General features: G+C 31.6%; 4 protein-coding genes across 10 annotated transcripts in view; all 4 read right to left on the reverse strand.

Moving 5' to 3' along the window:
- Window positions 1-10,445, reverse strand: part of LOC129798631 (peroxidase) — a 46,769-nt gene extending 36,324 nt beyond the window's left edge. The window contains exons 1-3 of one of the 7 annotated variants that reach the window (XM_055841878.1): window positions 9,878-10,112; window positions 6,105-6,254; window positions 3,944-4,182 (exon numbers count right to left, since the gene is read on the reverse strand). In XM_055841878.1, the coding sequence (XP_055697853.1) occupies window positions 3,944-4,031 (88 nt within the window). In that variant the 5' untranslated portion in view covers window positions 4,032-4,182; window positions 6,105-6,254; window positions 9,878-10,112. Of the gene's footprint in view, window positions 1-3,943; window positions 4,257-6,104; window positions 6,255-9,112; window positions 9,360-9,877 lie in introns of those variants that run through there. The other 6 variants (XM_055841877.1, XM_055841880.1, XM_055841879.1 and 3 more) reach the window with 6 other exon arrangements.
- Window positions 10,446-15,380: 4,935 nt separating this feature from the next.
- Window positions 15,381-16,208, reverse strand: LOC129798644 (uncharacterized). The gene is made up of 2 exons (XM_055841903.1): window positions 15,981-16,208; window positions 15,381-15,922 (listed from the first exon to the last, which is right to left on the reverse strand). The coding sequence occupies exons 1-2, from the start codon at window positions 16,113-16,115 to the stop codon at window positions 15,416-15,418; spliced, it is 642 nt and encodes a 213-aa protein (XP_055697878.1). The 5' UTR covers window positions 16,116-16,208; the 3' UTR covers window positions 15,381-15,415.
- Window positions 16,209-16,271: 63 nt separating this feature from the next.
- Window positions 16,272-24,607, reverse strand: LOC129798637 (T-complex protein 1 subunit alpha). The gene is made up of 4 exons (XM_055841890.1): window positions 24,426-24,607; window positions 23,706-24,172; window positions 19,874-20,632; window positions 16,272-16,806 (listed from the first exon to the last, which is right to left on the reverse strand). The coding sequence occupies exons 1-4, from the start codon at window positions 24,496-24,498 to the stop codon at window positions 16,438-16,440; spliced, it is 1,668 nt and encodes a 555-aa protein (XP_055697865.1). The 5' UTR covers window positions 24,499-24,607; the 3' UTR covers window positions 16,272-16,437.
- Window positions 24,608-24,752: 145 nt separating this feature from the next.
- The window catches only part of LOC129798634 (myogenesis-regulating glycosidase-like), a 10,148-nt gene continuing 8,152 nt past the window's right edge, over window positions 24,753-26,748 (reverse strand). The window contains exons 4-5 of the mRNA XM_055841883.1: window positions 25,058-25,598; window positions 24,753-24,998 (exon numbers count right to left, since the gene is read on the reverse strand). Coding sequence (XP_055697858.1) covers window positions 24,811-24,998; window positions 25,058-25,598 — 729 coding nt within the window. The 3' untranslated portion in view covers window positions 24,753-24,810. The remainder of the gene's footprint in view (window positions 24,999-25,057; window positions 25,599-26,748) is intronic.

Below are 26,748 nucleotides of genomic sequence, written 5' to 3' on the forward strand. Positions count from 1 at the left end.
CAATACTGCAGGGTAAAATTTACATTTCCGGAATGTTATTTTAACTTTTTCGAATTTCTCTCAGTGATTGAATTTTTAGTTTTTGCATACTCTAGAAATAATACAATGAAAAAAATAACAAAAAATGTCGCTTCGACGAACAAGATGATCCAAAAAAGACATTAGAAGAATTCCAGAAGGGAAAGGAACTGTGAAAATGAAGGTGGCCGAAATAGGCCACAAATTAATGTCTATATTTTTATGCATTTTAGAATGTATTAAGAGTAAATTTAGAGAAAATAAAGACAATAGACTGCCTACAAGGTTCCAAGGAACACTCCTTATAAAAAATAACAAATAAATTCAATTTGTATTAAAAATATTACATTTCAAACACAAGACTTTGGCGCTTGCATGAAACTATGCCGAAATTTGATACACTTACCCTATTTACTTAGGAATATCTTGAATAGTCAAAACTTGATGTTATTTTATCTCATTTTATCAAGTAGTTTTCGTTATTGCTGGAGGATCTACTAGAATGGAACTTTTCGATCAATAAAACACTAAATTTGGTAAGTAGAAGAAAGAGTGCTACCTTGGGAAGATTCAAGCTTCGGACAACTCATTTTTTCCATATTCTTAACGAATTTGACTCATGGTTCTTTTTAGATAAATTTAAGGAATTAGACTAGCTATTAAACTATTAAAAACATTTTTGCCAAATTCATTAAAAACATATAGAAAAAAATTATTTATTCGGAGCTTAAGTCGTTCGAAAATAGCGCACTTTCCTTTATATTAAAAGCAATTGTATAAAAACTCAACAAAAAAGCGTAAATTAATGAAAACGTCATTTGAATTTTCACAAAGAAAAACAATTTAATTCTTTTTAAAAGAAATACTGTAAATATCTTAATTTTTACTTGTATAAAACAAGATTCAATTCAATAAATCATTAGGGCAATTTTTATTTTTTACTGGATAAAAGCATTTGGTTTTTAAAATAAAGTTCTAGCGACTTTGATGAACAAGATTAGAAGATGACAACGATCACCTCCGTATCGACTTATATCAAGGAATTTATATTTAATAATTCATTTCTAAATTAATAGAGCCCTATTTAAATTTAATATTCAAGAATGATTGAAAAAACATAATATAAAAATTTTCTTTCTAAGAATATTTATAAAAATTCATAAATTTTTCAATTACTTTGCTATATCCATAATAAAACAGTAGCCGTACTCACTATGGCGTTGTTATCTCGTAATCTCCGTAATCTGTTATCTTGTTATAATTTTTCATTTATAAAATACATTACGAGAACATAACGAGATAACGAGAAAACGATATTACAAGATAACAGCGCCATAGTGAGTACGGCTAGTATTTATTAAATAGAATTAAAATTTATTAAATACTTATAGTTTACTAAACCTGAAAGCTTTGTATGTTTAGCATACTAAGCGTTTATTTTGCTGATTTGAAATATAACCACAAAAAGTAATTCAGAATATACAGAAAGTAATAAGAATAAACTGTTCTAGAAAGACATATTTGTAAAATGATTATTAAAAATAACCCTTGATAGGTATTCAATGATTAAAAGAAGAAAATGTAGGGGAGACTGGGGCAAAACTTGTCAAAATGCATATTTAATTCTTTCACGAGCTCTGAGAACACGTTAAACGTTAAACGTTTTATAATGAGTATATTCTTATAGGAAATTTACTGCTCTACAACATTACAGAAGACTATTTTCCTCTATCTCGAAAGAAATGTGATTTTCGAATCATTTTCTAAAAGTCGATTTTGTGGAGATTCTCAAAATTGCTGGGGCAAATTTTGTCAGTCTTTGGATAATTTGTGAAGTTTTACTCTCGCAAACGTTAAAAATATCAAATAGACATATTTTTATTGCAAATTTGTTCCTCTTCAACTTTATCGAAAATAATTTTTCTCTATCTTAACGAGAAATATGCTTAAATTGGGAAAATCAGTTTTGATATTTTCTGTAAGCCAAATATTCCAAAAATAGGGCTCAAAATTTCATTATTTTTTATTTTACATAATCCTTCCTCAAATCCCTTGAAACTTTTGTAAGTTACGGAAGTTTCATGAAGGCTATCTATAATAAAAATTTCAAGCATCAGTCTCTTTTATTTTAGAAAATAGTGAATATTGAAATTTTCGTTTTGACAAATTTAGCCCCAGTCTCCCCTACGTGAGAAATTCAAAATTAACAATAAAATATTTCTATTTGAATATTATATAATTACAAAATTATACCAAGGATTATAACTTTTATTAACTCATTTCTAAAACAATTAACTGGAGCCTTATTTTAAACTGCAGTAATATGGATATTTAAACAAAAATCTTTGAAAATAATTACTTCGCCATCCATGAAAAGAAATATAATTCTAGATTTTATTTTTATTTTTTTAATTTGATAAACTTTCCAAATTTAGCACTATAATTTGTGAGGGCTTTGCATAATCACAAAAACTACAAGAATTTAAGTCTTATTTTAGATAGTAGCTGTCAACCGTGCCTTTTATTAGACGAAAAAATATATTTCAAATATAATATTGTATTAAATTTAAAAAAAAATTAAAAAAGAAATTTTCCAAAATTTATTAATAGAGGTAGCAAATTAAATTATTCATACTTTTTTTAAAGATATTTAATATAACTCTTAAAAATTTCACAAATGTTTTATCAGAAAAAAACTTTTTATAAAAACTAAATGTTACGTAAAAAGCATTTTAAATTTTGAAATTGTTAAGACACGAATTTCTAAAAAAAAAAAAAAACTTGTTATTTAAAATTGTAATAAACCACAGAAGTTGAAAAACCTAAAATTAAGCAACATCTAATCTTAAAACTTAAATATTTTCCATAATTATAATGATAAAAATATTTTTCATTGCTATTATTAAAAAAATTATGTTTTTTTATATGATTTTGTTTTTTTTAACAGTACACTTATTATAACATCTACAAATACTCCATAGGCCAAACCTTGTTCAGTTTAACATTTTTCAACTCCCTTGATTCGTTGCAATTTTGAATAAAAAATAATTTTAAAATAAATATTTGTGTAGATGAAATTCATTCATTATTTAAATTGCTATAAAGGTTTAAAATTAATCTCTCAAATCGCAGACTATAACAATTCCATAAAGTCCATTTTCGGATTTTTTCCAAATCGAAGTAAGGTTATGCCAATTAGGTTATGATCAACGTAACCTAATTTTATGAAAATAAAAATTCTTGTATGAATAAATGAAAGAAATATTAACCTTTCTCGAAATATTTTTCAAATAGAATTAGTTATATCTATCTTTTGATAAGTATTTTAATGGCTCAGTAAAAGAAGCCCTATATTCAGTAAGTATTTTGAACATAATTTCTCATAAAATCAAAAGAAACACATATTGAACGTCTACCGTGAGAAAATTCTGATTAAATTTTATAAAATTCCTCAACTTATCTCAAATAAAAATTAATAAACACACTAAGAAGAAAGGGGGTGCGATTAACTTTTTTTACTCATAACTTTAACACTTTTAGGTGTAAAAATATATCAACATTTTTTAATGTTAATTTTACACCTTATTAAGGGTAAAATTAATATGAAAAAGGATACATTTAACCCCTAATACAACTTAAAAGGGTAAAATTTACACCGATTTCGGATCAATACTGCAGGATAAAATAAATATTTCCGGAATGTTATTTTAACTTTTTCGGATTTCTCCCACTCAGTGCACAATCAATTCAATAAATCTTTAGAATATTTGAGAGATTTTGTAAATTATTTTCAATAAAATTCACTTTTGTTGCTTTGCATAAAGTTTGTGTACAAATAAATAAATCACCTTGTTATCACAGTACAGCCTTGAGATATCACATTAAGAAGATTATATCCAATTGATCGGCAAATCAAAAAACTTACCACTTTCATCGATGTTCAACAATCCATGAGCATGTGCCAAGAGAAAAATCCCAATAAGACACGGAAGCCAGTGTATTTTCCCAGACATTTCACTACGACGATCGATCAATCAGTAAAAAGTTCCTCAAGTGTGTGACCTATGCCACTCCGCGGTGAAATTAATATTCTCGAATTGAAATTCGAACCGGTGTTGAATATAGATTTACCATCCAAACTTACGCTGCTTTTCTTCGCGTGTTCTGCCTCAGTAAGCAAGCCAAAGAAACTGATCAGAAACACTTAGTCATTTCAGTTTTTTAACACCAATCATTTGCTAAAAAGTCACAACACAAATTAACGTGGAGATAATTAAAATGTGATATCTAGCTAATTGGGTGCGTTCACAGTACGAAGTGAAAATGCTGAGAGATGAAAAGAGAACAAATAATATCAATAGATGGAGAAGGTGATGAGTCACGAGACGGAAAAATTGATCTTATTGCTGGAATTTTGTTTGCTGATCAATGCCTCGAATGCTCTGAGACAAAGGCCATACAAAACATTTTTGCGCCACATGGAGATGTGAAGCTTGAACTGTCGAGATCTCAAAATGCTGCTAATAATACTAATATAGCTTTATCGCGATTTTATTGAATGGCAAGATCGGCTCTCAGGTAAATATTGATACACCTTTCATTCCCAAATCAATTATCTGATACTTTTTTTTTAATAGTGAACGCTAAAAAGAAAAACAATTTTTGCGTGAATAATTTATCTGTTTATAAAGCGTACTTTAATTTAAAAAAAAAACAATCTGAAACTTTTATTAAAACAATTTAATCATTTCGAATCACTTGTCTTGGAAATGAAAAATAGAACACTAAATAAAATTAAACATAGCAAGGAATGATTAAACTTGAGTTATGGAGTTTTTAATTATTGTTTTTTTTCTTAATTTTTATTTGAAATGGATTGTGCTTCACCTTGACTGTTTTCGTCAAAAAATAATATTTTCTTGTAACGCCTAATAAGGATACAGGAAGCAATAGATAGCAAATTAATTCTATATCTGCAAAAAGTTGTGTTTCTTCTTGAAACGAGTGCATTTAATTCAATTTTCTGGCGAATTAAAAAAAATTGCAGAAAACTTTTAAGGCTCAAAAATAGCATTTTCCATTCGATTTTTGATCATTTTCCCTGCGCTTTCTTCAAAAACAGACTTTATGCTGTTAGCAATTTTTTAACTCACGAGATTCACAAAGTTAATCAAGATTAAGTTTAAATTAGGTTTTAAAACATATAAAGGAATCATTTTTTTTCATCGGAAAGTCCATCTCTGAGAAGTGTTAGAGGATTTTAAGTGGAAATGTTCTCGTCCTTATAAAAATTTTAAATAAAGTAAATTTTAAATCTAAAGCTTATAATTTTTTCTTTGAAAGAAAGTTTCAAAGGGAAATCCAACCTACTCTACTAATCTAATTACTAATTACTAATCTAATTAATACTTTACAATCTAATTTACTTGCACAAGATAGTAGAAGACAGGGAGATATAATAAGTATTTGACCTAGAAAACAAAGGACTACAAAATATGGTACTAAATCTATTTCATTGAACTCAATAGCTAATTACAATAGCCTTCCTATAAACTTAAAAAGGAATTCTGAAGAATACACACTAAAGAAATTTAAAAAAAACTGTAATTGAACTTATGTCATTTATATTTATATCACACAAATTTAAACAAAATTAAAACTTATGATGAGTTTTGTATAGCCTTAAATAGGAAGAGCATTGTATCTTTAGGCATGAAATAAACCTCAAATTGAAATGAAAAAAAAACTTATGATGAACCTTTTCCTTAAACTAGAAAAAAAAACTAATAATCATCCTTTGAAAAACAAATAAGTTTTTTAGCTAACCGAACCACTTTAAGTTTAACTTTCAAAATCGAATTAAAATAGCATTTATACCGATGTTCTTAATTTAAGTCCAAAGGACATTAATCAAAGGACATTTCTTTGGGAACTTATTCATAAGACAAAAACAAAAATTCCTCGAAGAAAAGCTTTTCGGGTCCATAAGAACATTTTTGTACGTCTGTCTAAATCTGTCAAAATCATCAAAATCGGTGCAAAAATAGATCAAATGGATTAGCTTTTGTTTATAGTCTTGATCTTACCATTCATAAAACGTTTCTTTGGGTATACTCCTCTTAAAATATTCTTCTTAAATGCCAACCGACATAATTTCAAATTTGACCCCCTGCTTTACTAAAATCCTGGCTACACCCTTGTTTGGAATGCTTTCAAGCTGTAGCCAATCAGAGAGTCTGAAAAGAATATTTTGTAGAATTTAATATTTTAGTCCCATCACGTTCTTTGATTGGCTAAAAGTGTTCAATTTTCCCATTATCTAGCCAATAAGAGCATTATGCGATTTAATATAAACACAAAGCATAAAGCGTTATTAAATAGTTAATTTCAGGAAATCAGGTAAATCTATTGCGTTCTCTGACTGGTCAAAATTTAAAAGGAATTCAGGAAACATTTAAGAGACAAAAATGTTTTATCGTGGAATATGTGAATCAATACTTAAAATTATTCAAATTGCCTTAGTAGATAGAAAGGGAGAATTTTTTTATAAAAATAAACAGGGGTCAGTTTTTAAGTGTGGTTATGTCGGCAGTTATATGACCTAGATTTTGAAATACTGTTCTTTAACTTTAACAATTTTTAGATGTAAAAATATATCAACCTTTTTTAATGTTAATTTTACACATTTTTAAGGGTAAAATTAACATTAAAAAGGGTAACTTTAACCCCTAATACACCTAAAAGGCATGATATTTACACCGATTTCGGATCAATACTGCAAGGTAAAATAAACATTTCTGGGATGTTATTTTAACTTTTTCGAACTTCTCTCCGTGCCTCAAATTCTTCGTACTTCGATATTTTTAAAAATAGCACATGGGTAAATTTTAAGTTGACGTAAATTTTAATTCTTCAATAATTCTAGGTTATTTATTTTTACACAAAAATAATTTTTGCAATCCAAAATTATTCTTCTGTCATAGTATCATTAGCTACGTATTTTTTGTAATTCTGAGAATAAAATAAATAAAAATCTTATTAGTAATAGTCTTTGAAGGATTATTATTGAAAATAAAATTATAAAATAGGCGAAATTTGAAAGAGTGTTTCTTAAATAAATAAAAATAATCAATAAGAATTGATTGTAATTAATCTAGAAGAGAGAGTTTTGCATTCTTTTGGCTCATTGAGTTCTCATACTTCAAATTTCTAATCTAACAATCTATCAATTGTTCCAGATTAAACTTTTGGCTTTTAATAAAAATAATTTTTTTAGTGTTTATTTAAAATTTATAGTAAGACTAGCCCTGCAAAAATTGGTTGAAATACGTAAGAAAAAAAATTGTAAATGTTTGTGAATTTAAACTGAAGACTTACGAAATAAATACTTGTATCAACCCTCTCAAAAGTTCGTAAAAGTTCGTTTTTCACAAAAAATTGTTCGCCACTTGATCATGTGACGAGTATTTTTTGTTCTTTTATAAACATTTGTTCGTGAAGTTTTTATTTGTCGAACATTTCCGAACAAATAACAAAAATTTACGAACATTTTTCTGTGTGTTTACTAACATTTACGAATAAACATTCGTAAAAATACAACAAAAAAATCTCGTCGAGTGATCATATTACGAACAATATTTGTCAAAAAGGACAAACATTTACGAACTTTTTAATTAAAGGATTTACGAGCATTTCGTAAGTCCCCAGTGGAAATTTACAAATATTCACAAACAATTTTACGAAATATCATTTTCGGTAAGGACTCAGATAGAAATAATACGGTTTCTTGTTAAAATTAATGTGAAATGAATTAATTTGAATTTTATATTCAAGATTTTAACTAATTCTCTTGGGCCAAGTTCGGCTTTTTATCAACAAAAAAGTCAAAATCTAATTATTTCAGTTAATAACAACAAAAATACACATTTGAACACTTATACGATAGGAGTGTAAGACGTTTTGTAAGAGGTACCAATATAAAAATGTATTTTTTTTAAAGAAGTTTAGCTATTTAGTTTTTTTTATATTTATTTTATTATTTTTAATATTTTATATTTGCTTAAATAATTATTACGGAATTGCTTTATAATAATTTTGTTGGAGAAAATCTAATATTTTTAGTGAAAATCTGCATGATTTCATCTTTTTGACAGTGCAGTGTTTTAAACATTTTTTGAGACGAAGGTTTGTACAACTTATCTGATAAATTTACGACCATTTAAAGCTACTTAAAAAATCCTAGTATATTACACCGATTTTTATGATGAGGAAATTTTAAGATATTCGCTAAAAGCTCTTCTAAAACATTGCAAATTCTTTGAGAAAAATTAATAGAAAGGATAGAAAACTTTTCCAAAATTCTCAAAAAAAATATTATTTTGAAGTTTTTAATATTCGATTTTGTGCAATGCTTCTTTCGAAAATGCACCATAAATCCATTTTTAATCCAAATTTAATGATTTTGGGCTTTTTGGAAAGCTCATAAGATTCAATTTTTTGAAGATTATTTGAAGCCATATTTGACATTTAAAGCCAGTAATTGCGTTTTTCGGTAAAAATGTCGTTGTACACTTAATTTTAGTATTCTTCAATTATTTTTGAAATGCTTTATTTATTTATTGAATATCGTGTATGCAATGGCCAGTCCCTGTTTCTTCCTACCTACGGCCTTGATTTTAAGTCTTCAAAACTCTAACCTAACCAATCAGAGAAAGTGATGATAGGGCTAAAATATTTCATTAAATTTAATATTTAATTACACATGAATAATGATTTACTAATCTAAATTCAATTTCTTCTAACAGTAAAAGAATTTTTCAGACATTTTTTAAACAATTTGGCAAAAATGGTTAGTATATATTACAAATTGTAGTAGGGGAAGGCTTTTAGGCGTCGCACATACTTTGGCTTCAAACACCTCATATTTACTTCATATATGTTGCTATTAAAATATATTGCTATTAGATTAGATTCACTAAAAGATTTTAGAAAAAAAATATGAAGTATTCCAAGCAAGAGTGTGCGAAGCCTGAAAGCCTTCCCCTATCGGTTTAATATAGAAGAATTTTTATTCACTTTTGATGTTTTTACTAACCATTCATTGATGCTTAACTGACTGAAAGTGTTAATCTCTTTTTACAGACAATTATTTATTCCCAAAAAGGTCAGTGCCACAGTTCTTATTCTTTTTCTTTAAAGTTTAAAAAATTGTATCCAGACGCAAAAGGTGTTGCCTTATTCAGTCAGTCCCGTAGAATAATAATGGATGTACTTATACGATAACATTTACGATAATAGCCGTTGCTCGAAAGAATATTAATTTTTTGGCGCAACTGCTTCACCTTGATCAAATCGCATAATAAAATAATATTGCATTTGTAAAAGGGAAAAAAATACTATGATGTTCTTTCTCTGTTAAACTAATTAGAGGGTTTGAATAGAATTTAAACAATTGCCTTGAATATGGACTTAAGAAATGGCTAGAAAACAATAAAGATAGAGTTTGAGCTTTTGAAATGATCAACACGCAAACTGATTATGCTATTGTTAGTACACAGAAAATATATCGAAATCTCTCAGAATATCACTCTTGGTATACTGTTTGTTCTCATTTGGTAAATTGCAATCAGCCAGATAAATATTATTATAGCTCTATATTGGAGAAAAATCATCCCAGAGATAATTGTTGGAGCAAACAGTTTCTTATCGGTGATTGCACAAAAAAAACGTTCCATAGCGAATTTTTGTGTACAGCGGAAATTTTCAGTGAAGTCAATAAATAAGGAACCGGTTTAAATTTGGAATATTTAGCTAAATGATCGGGGTTAAGTAAAATTTGGGTTATATTTGTGAAAATTACATTTTGTTTTCCCCACTTCCAGGAACAAATTTTCTCAAACACTTGACACTGTCGCGATTTTCTTGGCGCACTTGAAAATTAATCTTGTCTCGGAAGATTTAACACTGAATGCCAAGTCAAATAGAGATGCGCGACAATGAGTTAGGATTGCTTCTCAGTTGAGAATAAGTCTCATACTGATCTAAGCGTAGGATTTCCAGCAAGTGATATGCCTTCTCTCCAGTCTCTGACACATGCTCATTCTCAACTTGGCATAAATCACACGTACGGTAGAATAATGAGTCAACTTTATGATCTTCAGGGGTTGATCAGTTGAGCATCAATATGAATTCACGTGAGATCTCCATCAGTTTTTGTCCTATCCCACTCACAAAAAAAAACCTTTCCGATCTGTCTTAATGAATAGTGTCTAGAGAGATTTCTTATGCCATTAATACTGAATTTAGAACCACACATAAAGTCTACAATTTTATCCACAGGAAAAAAATCAAATTAATCACCCAATAAATAAAATTTGAAATTTATAGAGAGAATTTCTGCAAAATACAGTGAAAGTGAAGCACTGAAAGTGTCTTTTTTTTGCCAGATTAAGCTATTTGTTTTATTTTCTTTTTTTCTATTACAAATTTGTTTGATCAATAAATCCAGAAAATGGGCAATTAAGAGCAATTACTTTGCAAAGCTTACACTCGTTTATCATAAGAATTTTAATCGGTAAATTGATACAGAAAAAAAAACAAAAACGCTTTGGGAAGAAATGCAAGTCAGCAGATTTTCTTAGGAAAATGAAAAGTAAATATTTATATTATTTTCCCATGGCTCTTCAAATGTATTGGAATTTCCGTGTGTTTTGAAATTGACTTAAGAGCTATTTCTCGAATATAATCGATATAGTAAACTATATTTTTTAATAATAAAAATTAATTAGAATTTCTCAATAGTTTTAGGATTAATTTTCATCATCTTTTGCTTTAAACAAACTTAGAATGCCTTGCAGTGCAATTTATTCAATAAGAAAATGCCGAACTTGGCCCTCAAAAATTGTTATAAATGTCTTAACATTAAACCTACCAAGACACGGTCAAATAGACCGGTTTAAATTAACACAAATTAAACGGTACAATGTCACTATCAAACTTTATAATCTTTTTTTTAAATAATGCATGTAATATATTTTTCAGTACAGTAGATTTCCTCAAATTTGAACAATATTTTAAAAAACGTAACGGAATTGATGTGAAATTCACTATTCCTATATTAAGAAAAATAACTTTAAAAAATATATCAATCTCATTTATTGTGAAATAAATGGAAGTTGTTGCGAAAGTTAATATAATACGATAATATTGAGGAAATACAAGAATACAGGTTTTACTGTAATATAAGTTAATCTTTAAGTAGGGGGAGATGGGGCTACTTTGAGCTATGGGGCTACATTGTCATACGATTTTCTTGCATATTCCTAAAGGAAAATGGGTTTCAACGTATTACAATTTAGATAGACAAAAAATCGTATAACAATGTAGCCCAATACTTCAAAGTAGCCCCACCTCCCCCTACTTAAAGATTAACTTTTATTACAGTAAAAACTGTATTCTAATATCCGGTTTTATTTCATTTCAGGTGATTAAGGGTGTAGCAAGAATTTAGGAGGCCAAAAATGAACTCTTCCTCGTGATTTTCTTTAACCCTTTAAGGACGATTGGAACACCGGTGTCCCATAAAGAAAATAATTTTTCCTGACTACCTAAAGTTATTTTTTCTTATGTCTGTACATAATTGTAAAGTAGAAGGTTGAAGGAACCTATAATATTTTTTGCAAGTCTCTAGCTATTTGCTATGTAGTAAATATTTAAGATAAAAAATGGCGAATTTTTAAATACCCAAATTCATAATTAATTTTATTCATTTTTTATACTTCTATTTTTTTTTAAGCAAAACGCCTTTGGCAATAAAAACTACAATACTCATAGGTAATATTTTTCATTAAAGCGAAAAATAGTCTTCATTGGTATTGTCAGAAAAATCTCTTAAATTTTTGGGCTATTTTTGTCCCTATCGTTCATAGAAGTACAAAATACACCGAATCAGTCTCTGTTGGACTTTCCAATGTTGGATGTAAGACTTATCATTGATTATGTTTGTCAGTTTAATTTTTATTGTTGATTTTCAGTCCGTAAAAAGTGTTTCGTCGTTAAAGGGTTAAGAGACGAAGAAATAACCAAGCTTTTTAAAAAAAATTTTCGAAAAAGAAATATTATAAAATGATGGACTAATAAGTTGTTAACTGGAGCGCCTCATCTAAGCAGTCTCTAATTGACTTCAATTTCTTTAAAAATTACCAAAAAAATGGCCTTAGAGTAAGGTTTCAAAAAATTGTATAAAATAAAGTAAACAAAATATTAAAAATCCATTGACACCAAAGGATAGGCACCACTTAGGACTACAATTTTGTTCATCTAAGATATCGCCCTCCGATCACTCTAAATGCCTCATTTACTGGTTTTTGTCATTTTCAAAAAATATGAAGTACCTATTTTAGAGCAAATTCCCTAAAGATAACTGAGAAAATATCTTTTGAAACTTACGTGAAACATACATAAATGTTGAGATTCTTATTGAGACCATCAACATAATTTTCATTTATATTCCCAATCAACCCTCGTTAAAATTGAGAAAATAAATAATAATACTTTATTCAATATTCCGATTTTTTTACTGATCAGTTATTTTTAAACTGGGACAAAACACAAATTTACAGACCAAAAATGTTTAAATGATTGATCATTTCGAATTTGTGTGATAAAAAACATGATAAAAATGAAGTAACTTTAAAAAGAACGATAAGGACTTATTAACAATCAATTAAAAATTATTAAAGTGAATATTTTACCAACCTTTAATTTTTTGTCGTACACAGAAAAAAGTATTTTGTAAAAATGTTCGTAAATGTTTATGATTTTTTTGGGAAGAGTTACGAAATGCTCGTAAATCGTATAACCCACAAACAAGTTCGTAAAAGTTTGCACTTTTTTCACAAACATTGTTCGTAACATGATCATGTGACGAGCATTTTTGTACTTTTACAAACATTTGTTTGTTTGTCTGCCGAATATTTCCGAACAAGTGACAAAATTTTACGAACATTTTTTGTGTGTTTAGGATCATTTACTAACAAATGTTTGTAAAAGTATAAAAAATGGTTTTCAAGTGATCATGTTACAATGTTTGTGGAAAAAGTACAAACTCTTACGAAGTTGTTTGTGGGTTATACGATTTACGAGCATTTCGTATGTCCCCATATTGAATTCACAAACATTTACTCTGATATCACACTTGCACATTAAAATTTTAATATGACTCACATTAATTGTCACTGGTGAGAGTCCAAATGTGTAATTTGTGTGTTTGAATTATTTTATATTCAAAACTTGATATTTGTTGATAAAAAGGTAGACTTGGCCCGCGAAATTTGATATAGGGGAGACCGGGGAGGTTTGGGACAGGGGTAGTGTGGGACATGGCGATTTTTTCAATTAATTTTTGAAATAAATGGGATTTAACCATTACTGTATCGTAGCCAATATTAAGATGTATCTTGACTAAAAGAATGGATATTCTCAGTTTTATTGTTTTAATTCTATGAATATTTTTTTAAAAATTGATAAAAATCGTATATTTTGACGTCTCAGTTTTCCTCTTTGTATTTTAAATCAGCGATATATAATCAAAACTTTTTTATCTCATTAGGTAGCAGTGTAATCTGGTAACATATTGTTATAAAAGTTTCAGAGATTATACGCTCTTGTTTTTTACATAAAGGTTTTAAATACCAAAACTACACGTGGGGATGTTTGGGACATCTGAACGATGATTTTCGACAAGATTGTAGGTGGTATGCAATTTTTTATTGTCAAAATGGAAAGTAATGCCCTGTTTCTACTGAAAATCTCCCTCTTGTGCAAAGTTTACCAGTGGAGCAAATGTCTCTAAATACAAAGACAATTAAACCATCAATGTCTTAGGAATCAATAATTTCTTCTCCAGAGGATATTCGACCTTTGTCCAACCTCGATAAAAACTATTTTTTTCGAAAATTTCTCTAATAATATTACTCTACAATTCTCACAAATTCTCCAAAAGGCAAGGCGAGAGCTAATTTAGAGAAATAAGGAAAAACCGGTACCATGCAGTTGTCGTAAAATCAAACAGAAATCCGCCAATGAGTTCAAAACTCAAAGTGTTAAGAGAATCTACTCGCCTGATGAATTTGATGGTCATGATTGCAATATTTAGAATAAAAAAAAAGAAAAGAAAAGTAGATAGAATGTAAGAAGAAAATACTTTAAATAATTGATTGACAATAAATGACTCTACTGTACAAATAAAATTGATATTAATTTCTAAGTGTGAAATAAAAGATGAAACATTTTTATTTCTATTAGAAATACTTTTAATTTAGTATTTAAAATTAATTAACGTGTTCCGGTAATGTAAATTATGCGAGAAAAAACGCGTCCCAAACATCCCCTTTTGCATCCCATACTGCCCCATATCGGGGAGGTTTGGGACAAAACGTCAAGTTAAATGTTTTATCTTCTCCAAGAAAACTCAGTTGTTTTCCAAGTTCTATCGAGTACTTTTTATAATGTCAATACCCATTGGTTTCCTATAGACCGCATGAAATTGTAATACTCTATCGTGATTTTTTGGAATACTGTTTCAAAGTCATAACATGAAAAAGTGTCCCAAACCTCCCCGATCTCCCCTAATTATTTCTTTTGAAAAATTCACGTACCGTTAACAATAAAGATTAGCACTTAATTTAACTAAAATTAGCCAGAAATATGACATAAATGTTAAACAAAACGTGTAAACAACAGTCATCTTATTGTGTTTTTCATTGGAAAACATGGTCGATCTATGAAAAATTCTATGGTGAAAAGGTACACTTTTAATTTTTTTCAGAAATTAACAAATTAAAATTTGTGAATATGAATTGATTTTCGCTTTATTTGGAGCAAAATTAACTAAATAATAAAACTGTGGTATAGAAAATGTATAAATATAGTAATTTAATACTGTATTTATCATGAAAACAGTGACGTTTCCATTTGGAGTAGTGAAAAATTTCCATTTGGAGCAGGTTTTGAATTAGCTTAATTTACCCTATCACAAAAAAAGTGCTCCAGAAAATTATTTGATAAACCTCCGGGAGATCATCATTCTTTGGCCACATGGACCGTTCAATTAGCGTTGAGGCTTCCGTGAAAACTAGCAGCAAATAGATGCATTAACTCGCTAATTGACTGAATTCAGCAGCAAAATGTGTTCAAATGTGCTATTTCGTGGGATATTGAAAAGGTTTATTAGGGCATGACAAATCAACTTTTTTGACCACGTGCTCTATCAACCGCTGGAACCTATTCAACACAAAATCCGTAACGGGTAGGTTCCTTGAACTTCTGGATCAAAATGCAAAAAGTAAAAAAAAAAAATGATGTAAAATATTGCACGTGGATTTTATTTTTCACACATTCAGTGGCCATTCACTTGACTTCCGGAAGAACCTCCCTTGTATTTCTCGAGTTCAGCGGTCAGTTTATCGATTTTGCTTTTGTAGCTTTCGCGCAATTCCTTGAAGATCCCAATTTGCAGATCGTGCTCTTTACGGAGATCAGCGTACATCCTTTTGGAGATGATGAGCTTCTTCTGGGTGATGACATGGTGCTCCCTTTCGGCTTTGAGACGGGTCTCGAGCACGGTGAATTGTTCCTGGAAATGGGAGTTTTCCATGTTCCGGACTTCGAGCATTTCCTTAGACACAGCCAGAACTTCCTTGACTGACTCAATCTGAACCTTGAGGGCTTCAATTTGTTGCTCCTGCCTCTTGCAGATCTTCGTTTTCTCGAACAGAAGCTCCTTGGCTTTTGTCAGATAATCATCCTTCTGCTCCTGAGTCCTCGTTGGCTTCGAATCGCTCGTCTGCTCCTTCTCTATCATCCCTATTCTCGCCTTTAGAATCTCATTCTCTGTATTGCGTTTCTAAAGACCACGCAAAATCAGCATCGCACTACTTCTGTTAAGGTCAAATAAAACTTACTTGAAGATCCTGCTCCAATTTCTGGCACAATCCCTTCCAATCCTGCTCTCCATCCTTCACAGTTTCCTCCCCATTGACACTCTTTTCCGCCTCACTTGCTCCACTCTCCACCAAATCCGTCATTTTTTCGTCCATTGGAAAAATCCCTCACATTAAGAAATCCATGTGCAAATGAATATCGGCTTTCGTACTCAACATCAAAATTTATTTATAGATTTTCACCATTTTCACCTAATTTTAGAAGGTTTTCGAAATGTCTCGGGAATCCCGAAAGAAAACTCCATGGGAAAATTGTTAGAAACTTATTTAATGTCAATTGAAAATACATTTTGTTGGTTTTTGTGAAAAAGCTTGCATTATTATTTCTAGTGAGACATGAAACACGAAGAAAATCTCATGAAAACTGCAATTAACTGGATTTAAATGAATTGGGAACATTTTTTTCTCTGAATCTCCTTTAGAGTTCACCGGCAGCACAAGCATCAGCATAGCTCTTCCCTCCCTTCTCTTCCGGATTCAACTTGATCATATCGTCAATCCTGAGAATCGTCAAAGCAGCTTCCGTGGCGAATTTCAGTGATTTGATCTTGGACATTGCAGGCTCAAGAACTCCAGCTTTCTTATTGTCCCTCACGACGCCCTCGATCAGATCCAGTCCGTACCACTTGAGATGCGCATGATCCAGCTTGGTCTGACTGGAATTGTGGTAGGCTCGGAGTTTAGCCACTAAATCCGTGGCGTCTTTGGCCGCATTGACAGCCAAAGTCTTAGGGATGACCAACAGAGACTTGGCAAATTCAGCAATTGCCAGTTGCTCCCTGGAACTCTGTAAAGCAAGTTTTCCTTTCTAAAAATATCCTAAAATCTTTGCCAAAAAACTTCAGCAGATAATAAGTGGAATTTTTTGTCTTGTCATTTTGCATAAAACGATTAAAATGCTGTTTAAAGTTTTAATTAAAAGAGGTTCATAAAACATCGTTTTTTTACATCTAAAAAATAAAATACATTTAATTCTCAGAAAAATAAAAACGAATAGGTCAAGCAATAATTGTTCTTATTTAAGGTGGATACACATTGCCCGTCAAGACATTGCCCGTGTGAAAATTACTCATTTTTATATAAATTTGCAATTAATAAATTTATCCTTTGTGTCTCGGCTAAAAATTCTTCTTTCATTTAAAGTCTCATAATATGCAATCAAATAAGTTTCACAATTGCAAATTTGTTGAATGGGTTGAATGATATTGATATAAAATTTGGAAAACTTTTCAGAAACTCAATGAATATCCAAGACACCTTCTCAACTAGCATTCATGGCTAACTTCAGGTTTTTAATTTTTCGATATCCGGATGATTGGGGGTGAAAATGCCATGTAAACAGGGTTTTTTTTTTGGAATTTGGAATCCGAATATTAGAGAATTGAAAGATGTCTGATTTTTGGTAAATTTCAGCCGTATACGGGTACCGGTCAAAATCCCTAAAGCCAATGACCTTAGAGTCCAAATCCCGAAAAGTCAAAATCACGTAAAACTCAAAATCCCGAATTTTTAAAAGTGTCATAACTACTCCCATGATAACACCCTCGTACTTTTTGGGATTTCGTCCTTTTTGAGGATTTTACACATTCACAATTTTGACTTTTCAGGATTTTGACTTATTCTGGATTTCGTCGAATTCAGAATTTTGGCTTTTCGGAATTTCGATCCATTTGGGATTTTGGCTTTTCGAGATTTCGGCTATCGGGATATTGACTGATTCGGAATTTTGGCTCTTAGGATTTTCGATCTATTCGGGATTTTGTCTCATCGAAATTTTAGGTATTGAGATATTGACTGATTCAGGATTTTGGCTTTTCGAGATTTTGGCTATTGGGATTTTGACTGATTCAGGATTTCGACCTATTCGAGATTTTGTTTAATCGGGATTTTGGCTCTTCGAGATTTGAGTTTTCGAGATTTCGGCTATCGGGATATTGACTGATTCAGAATTTTGGCTTTCAGAATTTTTGACCTATTCGAGATTTTGTCTCATCGGGGTTTTGACCGATTCAGGATTTTGGCTTTTCGGATTTTGGACATATTCGAGATTTTGTCTCATCGGGATTTTGGCTATTGGGATTTTGACCGATTCAGGATTTTAGCTCTTAGGATTTCGACCTATTCGAGATTTTGTCCAATCGGGACTTTGGCTCTTCCAGATTTGAGTTTTCGAGATTTTGACTATCGGGATTTTGACCGATACAAAATTTTGGCTTTTCGGAATTTCGAATCATTCGGGATTTGGCTTTTCGAGATTTTGGCCATTGGGATTTTGACCGATTCAGGATTTTGGCTTTTTGGATTTTGGACATATTCGAGATTTTGTCTCATCGGGATTTTGGCTCTTAGAGATTTTAGTTTTCGAGATTTTCGCTATTGGGATTTTGACCAAATCAGGATTTTGCGGATTTTGGCTTTTAGGATTTACGATCTATTCGGGATTTTGTCTAATCGGGATTTTTGTTCATCGAGATTTTAGCTTTTCGAGATTTTTGCTATTGGGATTTTGTCCGATTCAGGATTTTGGCTTTTACGATTTTCGACCTATTCGAGATTGTGTCATCGGGATTTTGGCTATTCGAGATTTCAATTTTCGAGATTTCGGCTATCGGGAATTTGACCGATTCAGAATTTTGGCTTATAGGATTTTCGATCTATTCGGGATTTTGTCTAATCGGGATTTTGGCTCTTCGAGATTTTAGTTTTCGAGATTTTCGCTATTAGGATTTTGACCGATTCAGGATTATAGCTTTTAGAATTTCGACCTTTTCGGGATTTTGTCTCATGGAGATTTTATCTTTCAGGATTTTAGCTCTTTCAGATTTTTGGCTTCTAGGATTTTGGCCAACACCGATTCCAAAGATATTTTCTGCGGGTATAGAATTTTTCTGTGTTATAGGAGTGAATTCGCGGGTTCTTTTCGGTCTCGAGAATGTCTTTCAAAACGGAACTCCCAATAATTAAGAATTAAACAGAAAAGGTTTGAGGGTGACATTTTGGCCGAATAGGCCTTTGAATTAACCAAGACACAAACTCTCGTTCTGCTGGTATTTGATCAGCTTCAGAGAGCACCTTAGAAAGGTATTTAGACGTAGCTGAAGTTAGCCGAAATCTACCCGACAAATGGTTTGTGTCTTGGCTAGGCGAAAAGGTGCATGACCCGCAAAATGATGGGTGTCTTGGCTAATGAATAGGCCTTTCCGTTATTTTTTCATGCAAACGATACCCAATCATAAAGAAACTAAATTTAACGATAAGTGTAATTTTTTTTATTATTTCTTTGTAAATTTTCTCTTGATTCATTCTCTTTTTCATTTCATTTGTTTAAAAATCACTTTATCCGTGATCACAGCGACACCCGAAAAATTTCCTCTACAATTTTTTGGTTTGTGTCTTGGCTTATTTTTTTTTTGATCAATGTGTTTCAACTGTTTCCTCCTATATGAAAAATTGACTGTGTATTATTTCTTTAATTTGCCAATTTTTATAGATATTCGTGTAGGGAAAAAGAAAATTGAAATGCTTTAATGTAATTCACTTTTTTCCTGAGACTTTAACTCTTTTATCGATATATTACGACATTCTTTAATTGACAATTTAAGACAGAAAAATTCTACAATATAATTTTGCAATTGAACTGCTGTTTTTGAAGACTTTGCACTTTTTAATTAATTCGTCTTTCAATATGAACTTGAACACAGAATTTTTCTAAGACAGTTTTCTTCTGTATTGAAGTATTTTAATCTTCCGGCAAGGAAATCACACTTAAAAAATAATAGCTGCAGGTATTTCTTTTAGAACACTTTTAAATGATAATGAATAAGTATAAAAAAATGAATAAAAGATAGACTTACCAAAGAAGTGGCAAAGTTTTCTAAGTAAATGGATAGAGCCGCCTCGACGCATCCTCCGCCAGCTACGACCTTTTTTCCTTCCAGCACTCTCTTGACCACGCACAGGGCATCGTGAATGGATCGCTCCATTTCGTCCAAGTAGAAGTCATTGGGTCCTCGGAGAATGATCGAAGAGGCTGTTCTTGCCTTTGGTCCCTTCACCAGGATCAACTCATCGTCACTGATCCATTCCTGGCTCACTTCTGCCGCCTCTCCAACCATCGACGGCTCGAAACTCTCCTCGCCCTCCATGTTCGTGAGGGACGTGAGGTAGGCAGCGCCCGTGGCCTTAGCAATCCTCTTGAGATCACCCTTCTTCACTCTCCGGACAGCCATTGCCTTGGCCTCTACGAAATACTTCAGGCAGAGATCATCGATTCCTCCCGAGCACAGAACAACATTGACACCCGTGGCCAGGATCTTCTGGATCTTCTCGCGTGTGATATCCAGTTCCCGGGCACGGATCTTCTCGAGATTTTCAGGATCATTCACGAGAACCTGAACGCCAAGCTTCATTTTTGTCTTTTGCAGAGAAAAGTCCAGGCATGCGATCTTGGCGTTGACGATCTTTTTGGGCATCTGCTGCGATGCAACCGTGCAGTTGAGGGCATATCCGGAAATTAAGAGACTCTCCCGGGCGGACTTCCCGTGGGCTTTTAAGACATTAACTGCTTTGATTGGATACGCGGGATTTCCCTTGGGATCTGTGATCTTCACAGCCTGGAAATTTGATTAGATTGGCATTTGATATCCAAATAATGTATGTCTCAAATGTAACCAATATATTTTCAACGTAACCAATCTATTTTTAAATATATATAATGTATTAACAAAATGGAGGTATATAAACTGAAAATTATACGCGATAAATACCAAAAAAAACAACTTAACTAAAAAATGTATAGAAAATATCAGTTATTTTCTATTAATAAGAATAATACATTTTATTTGATAAATTCCAGTTAATATATTGAAATTTCCCCTTAAAATTACGACTAAATGTTTTTAGATCCATAAAAAGGTCATAATATGATCCATTTTTGAGTGAAAATGTGTAAATCTATGTCGAAAATATCGAAAGTATATCTTACATATTTTCGCTGTTATGTTGACATAATGTCGCGAAATTGTATGAACATCTTTTTTTGATATTTTTTAGTTATATTTGTTCCGTAAAGAAGACAACTTGTATACGACTTGTGTTCTTTTTGTATAAAGCTGCCAGATTGCCAAATCTTGCTTTGTTTACTTAGCAGAGATTCATCTTCGTGTGAAAAATGGTGAAAAAAGTAATATTTAACATAAATTAAAACCTTGAAGTGTGCCAGCGTGTCCAGTAGATAGAAGGGATTAAATTCGACAAAGTGTAATTGATGGAAAAATAGTGAATTAATACTTTGTTTGTGAAAGCTAACATTTTCTTTCTTTAATTGCAGTATATCGACAGTACAAGCATTAGGACAGCTTCCTGATCATTTTACGTAAAACGAAATTGCAGAAAGAGTGCCCGGAATGCAGAAAAACTTCATGAAAAGCATAATTTACAGTGTTTTGATATTTTCTATTGTGTAGTGATATAATTGTTATAAAAAATCGATATTTTGTATACAATGTAGAACATAATGTGAATATAATAACAAAAATATGTAAAAACGTGTTTTCTTCTATATTTCGTACTTATTCGGGTTATAATATCTTTATTTTATTTTATTATATATTATATATTAGAATAAAAAAGGTTTATGGCGTACAAAAATACATTAATTAGGTTTCACCATACACAATTTAAAATAAAGATAATGCAAAAAAACATAGATATGTCCCGATAACTGTCTAGATTTGTGTTTAAAGCGATATATTCTATTAATTAGCACAGTTAAAATCTAAAATTTATAAACTTTTTAAATAATAATATAATGAAAAGGGTGGAAAATTCCTTCAATTTTACTTTCTTTAATTTTACAACTTTCCCCTGGGAATTTTAAGTCGGGAATGCAATTTTATTCACTAAATTTGAGTCCTCTCACGGAAAACGGTCGTTGCATTAAACTTTCATACACAAGTGCACAAGGCTCTTTAAATCTGACTGAATTGGTGAAGATAAATAATAATTATTCATTCGAGAAAAGTATTTGAGAAAGTCTTAAAGAAAAATGGAAAAGAAATGACATTCGATAGTTATAATATTGGTATTACAGAGTGATTATATTTTATTCAGTCATAATCGATACATTTTACCGAACATAATGCCGTGATTATATCTTAACATAAATATTTGTTATATTTTGGATGTAAAAATTCCCCATTCACTCAAATATGGACCTCTTTTATGCGGTTATATAGAAGAAATTTGTAAAGTTTTCGCCATCGTTTTCGTATAAATGTCAGACATCTCTACTCATTTATAGCGATAAATGTTCCTTGGGGAGATACTTAAGATCTCTCGATCTGTTAATACTTTGATTCACTTTCCAGATTCCCTGAACTGATTTTTAGGTGTGATTCCTTCTAATCACACCTATTGTAAACCTCGGATTTTCTAAAAGTGCTCAGATCGAGCTGAAATTCACAGGGTAGGGTGGTGGCATTACTTATGGCCAGTCTATACTTGTGGCCTCTTCCCAGAAATCTTCATTTTTTTCTAACAAAATGATTTCAAAGAACCACAAAATTATAAATATTTGGTGTGCTATCAATTAATGAAAATTTTAAATTGATTTATACTTTAATATTTCGGTACAATAATAAAAAATTTAAGGAAAATATTATACTGATGCGGATGACAATTAAAAATACGTCAAATCGTTAAGAAATTTACTAAAGATCTCAAACATTTTTTAACAACTAAATATTGTATCTTCAAGCGAAAATATTTAGGGGAAAGACTCATAATTTTCTCCAGTTTCTTATTTTGGACACTTTGAGGATAAAATTGGACACTACAAATAAATTGATTAAAATTATGGATTTTTATTAAAATATTTGACGAATAATGAATTCTATCTAAATATTTGTTCTTTTTGGAAGATTTTGACACTAAATACGTTAAATTTTGAATATGATTTGAGTTGAAATTGCTTTGTTGAAAATTCAGTGTGAGCAATTGCTTACGAGAAATATGACAGAACTTCGTGTTTACTTCAGTCTTATTTAGCTCTGGTGTACTAACAATGTTTCTTCGCTTTTTTTGAATGATATTATTGAAAATTCATTGAATATTGTGTTGATTAATGTTAGTGGTGATTTGTACATTTGACCTGAAGTGAGATTTGCCTTGTGAATTAGATTTTTCGTGTGAAAAATGAGAAATTTTCTAAGACATTCACCAGTGCTGCACTGGCAAGAAGTGGTGATTCCACCCTAATCGACTTTAAAGATTTTTAAAAACTTATGAATTTCTCATCAATTTTTTTTAATTTTCATATGAAATTTTGCACATATCGAGCCTGGAAGTGGCACTAAATGGATGTAAAATTTGAGGCCTCTATCTGTCATAGTTTCCGAGATAATCGACTTTAATAATTTTCAGACACTTTTATGCATTTCTCATCCAATTTTCCTTAATAATAACGATAATATGTTTCATACACTTTAAAAATTATTAAACGCAATTTGTATTATATTTATGTATAAATATCGTTCGAGTTTGCTACAATCCAAATTTGCAACGAAGGAATCACACCTCTATAAGCTAATCTAGGCTTATCACTGGCTTTTAAGGGAAAACTAATCAGCAGGATTATGTTCCAAAATTAGAGGACGAGAGTTGAATAATTGAACTTGAGGAACTTACCTGAGCAGCATCTACGACCATTGAAGAGAAGAAATCGGAATCCTGCCCGATAATCTTGGAGCTCATGGATGTTTTAGCCACATTCACAATGCACTCACGCCCGAGGCTGTCCACGGGCTCCGTGAGGTGCTCGGAAATGTACTTACAGGCCTCTTTGCAGGCCAGACGGTAGCCGGAAATGATGGAAGTTGGATGAATTTTCTGTTTCACCAGTTCATCAGCATTTTTCAGCAATTCAGCTGCAATTATGACCACAGATGTGGTACCATCGCCAACTTCCTCATCCTGAAGCTGAGCCAGTTCAACCAAAACTTTGGCTGCCGGATGCTCAACTTCCAGCAACTTCAGGATCGTCGCTCCGTCATTGGTCACCGTGACATCTCCAATATCATCCACGAGCATCTTATCGAGACCCACAGGGCCCAGGGAACTCTTCACGATGTTGGCGATGGACGAAGCAGCCATCACTGGAAAGAAAAATCGACATCAGGCAATCATTCCGGGAAGCCATAACCTCACTTTTATCAAAATTATTGTTAAAAATCATTCCTTTTTGCTAAATTGAATATATTTACGCAAAAGAAGACAGATTTGTGAGAAATTTGAGGGAAATTTCCTGAATTTCAGGTGTTTTCATGGATTTTCCGAACATGTGATAAACACAAAGTTCGAAGCACATGATTCAATCTAGAAATGGGTCAATTTCTCAAGAATTTTTACCATTCTGGGTGCGTATGGGCTGACCGGACGTTCTAGTCCCTGCCACAGTTAGTGCACTTGCTACTGTAGACATATTTTCACTGGAATTCACTGAGGAAAATTCTGTAAACTGAAAAAATCACTGACAAATGCACCGCACATTCGAGAATAATCACGGCGAACTGAGTTGTTTTTCACCACAATTCGCCGAAGTTTTCAACCTCGGCGAAATGCACCAGCGCCTCTAACGGAAATACATGGAAAACTTTATTTCATATTTAGGCGGGAAAGTAACGGTCAGATTTTCGCTGAATTTTAGAATTTTCCAATAAGTAAAGGAAAAAATTATTAAAACTCTAGTTTATTTTATCCCAGTGGAATATTTTAATTTAATTTAATCTTCTATTTAAGGCAAACGAATAAAATAAGGAAGAATAGAAAGCGGAGCTGGGTAATTATCCAACCATCGAGGACCTTGGTAGATGGAACCGTTATTACCATCTTGCCATCGTCCAACTGGCAAGTAGATGTTCCTAAACCTCTGCCCTTGCTTAACAACAGGAGCTGCTAGTATGTCCTCTCCTAGGAGGAATGCTGAAAATTAAGTAAAATTACTTAAAATCCGTTGTAATTTCTTGCTATATGTAGCCTACCATCAGACACAGTTTGAGCGGTTTTGTCTCTAGGATCCAACCACCAAACAGGAGGATTTACAGGTTCTCCATAAGACACAGCCCTCTCGAATCTCTGGATAATGGTATCCGCATAGTCCTCGTGAAGTTTAACAAAGTTCCTACAAACTTCTACCACGTTGATTCCATCCCCATCCTCAAAATCCCAAGGAACAAATGAGAACTGAAGAGTTGGCATGAAAACTGTTGCTTGCAACCATCTGACGAAAAGCTCTCGATCAGGTACATCGCTTCCATATCCATTCCCACCAATCATATCGGGCAGAACAAATGGATATCCGTTCATATTAAATTGCAGGAGGGTAGGTATGAGGGTTGGTAGTCCGTTAAACCAACTCCATGTGGAATATAAATCGAGCATTCGCATATAAACATTGTACTTTTGATCCCTAAATCCTGTTCGAACTTCCACAATTGGGCCAAATTCAGTCACTGTCCTTACGAAGTCTTGAGTGATCTTTTGTGGATATTGGTCTTCAAGTGGGATATCAAACATCGGATCCTATGGGTTTATAAAATAATATAAGAAAGAGCCTCAATTTATAACAAAAAGTGGTGGCAAAACGTCCCATGTTTCGAATAATGATCGAAGTTATATATGATATATTCTCAAAACCTGCTTATCAGTTCATAACCGGTTTATTACCTGTTAATAACCGATTAGAACTAATTCAGACTTGTTGTAAATTCCAAAACCTTCCTAATGAGCCCAACATGATATCATTCGGTTGAGAAATAAGCTCTCTAGAGCCATTTTAATCTTCAACTTTGAAAAACCGTTATTATACATTTTTATAGAGGAAAGAGAAGCGACGTTGAAAATTGAAATCAAGTCGAGCTTCCTCAATTCATGTATTTTTTAATTGTTTTTCAAAGAATGAATAAAGTTTGGACAAGAACTAGAGTGGATAGTGTTCTATGATGAAGTTCAGTTTTAATGAGTATCAAAATTCGTTTCCATGATTAATAAAAATCTCGAAAAAAAAATAATACTTCCACAATGTGAAGAGAATATTTTTCCCGATTTTTTGGAGAGTCTTAACGCAATAGAACACCTAAGGGAAAGTACTCTCCCTTCGAACGTTCATGCCTTCGAATAATGTGAATTTCTTTTAGTTTTCCTAAGAGATTTACAAATAATTACCACGTAATTGTAAATAACTGATTAAGCTAACTAAAATTTAATACAAATGTGTAAGCCTCTTAGGAAAAGTAAAAGAAAATTTACATTATTCGAAGGCATGAACGTTTGAAGGGAGATTACTTTCCCCTACAGGGAGTTCCGGCCCAAGTGGAAATGGATTGAAAGAATTTGATATGAATTGCCTACTATTGGGAGCTTATTTATAAAATATTTTTTATTATGTCTCCTATATGAGGAGCTCATCGTGAAAAATGAATATCAAAAGTGGCAGAAAGAGAATTGGAAGTGAATTTTGTTAGCGAGGATTTTGAACATTTTTGAGTGTATTAGTGATTCTGTACATTCCCTTCTCTAACGCTGTTCTGGACGATTAGTTGCCTCGCTGAGGCGATCTGGCACGATCGAAGGGGTAGAAAAAACACAACGTGGGGAAATAATTGTGCTTTGTATCCTTCACACTATGAAAGAGTGAAAGGGATGGGGAAAGATGTCTTTTTGCATTCATGAT

Source organism: Phlebotomus papatasi, chromosome 1 (assembly GCF_024763615.1).
Source record: "Phlebotomus papatasi isolate M1 chromosome 1, Ppap_2.1, whole genome shotgun sequence".
Classification (NCBI taxonomy): Eukaryota; Metazoa; Arthropoda; class Insecta; order Diptera; family Psychodidae; genus Phlebotomus; species Phlebotomus papatasi.

Coding starts and splice junctions, on each gene's coding strand:
- LOC129798637 (XM_055841890.1), bottom strand. CDS start 24,498: ATGTCTACAGTAGCAAGTGCACTAACTGTGGCAGGGACTAGAACGTCC. Junction 24,173..24,425: donor GCCCATACGCACCCAGAATG/GTAAAAATTCTT, acceptor TTTTCTTTCCAG/TGATGGCTGCTTCGTCCATC. Junction 16,807..19,873: donor AAAACTTTGCCACTTCTTTG/GTAAGTCTATCT, acceptor CTTGCTTTACAG/AGTTCCAGGGAGCAACTGGC.
- LOC129798644 (XM_055841903.1), bottom strand. CDS start 16,115: ATGGACGAAAAAATGACGGATTTGGTGGAGAGTGGAGCAAGTGAGGCG. Junction 15,923..15,980: donor AATTGGAGCAGGATCTTCAA/GTAAGTTTTATT, acceptor CGTGGTCTTTAG/AAACGCAATACAGAGAATGA.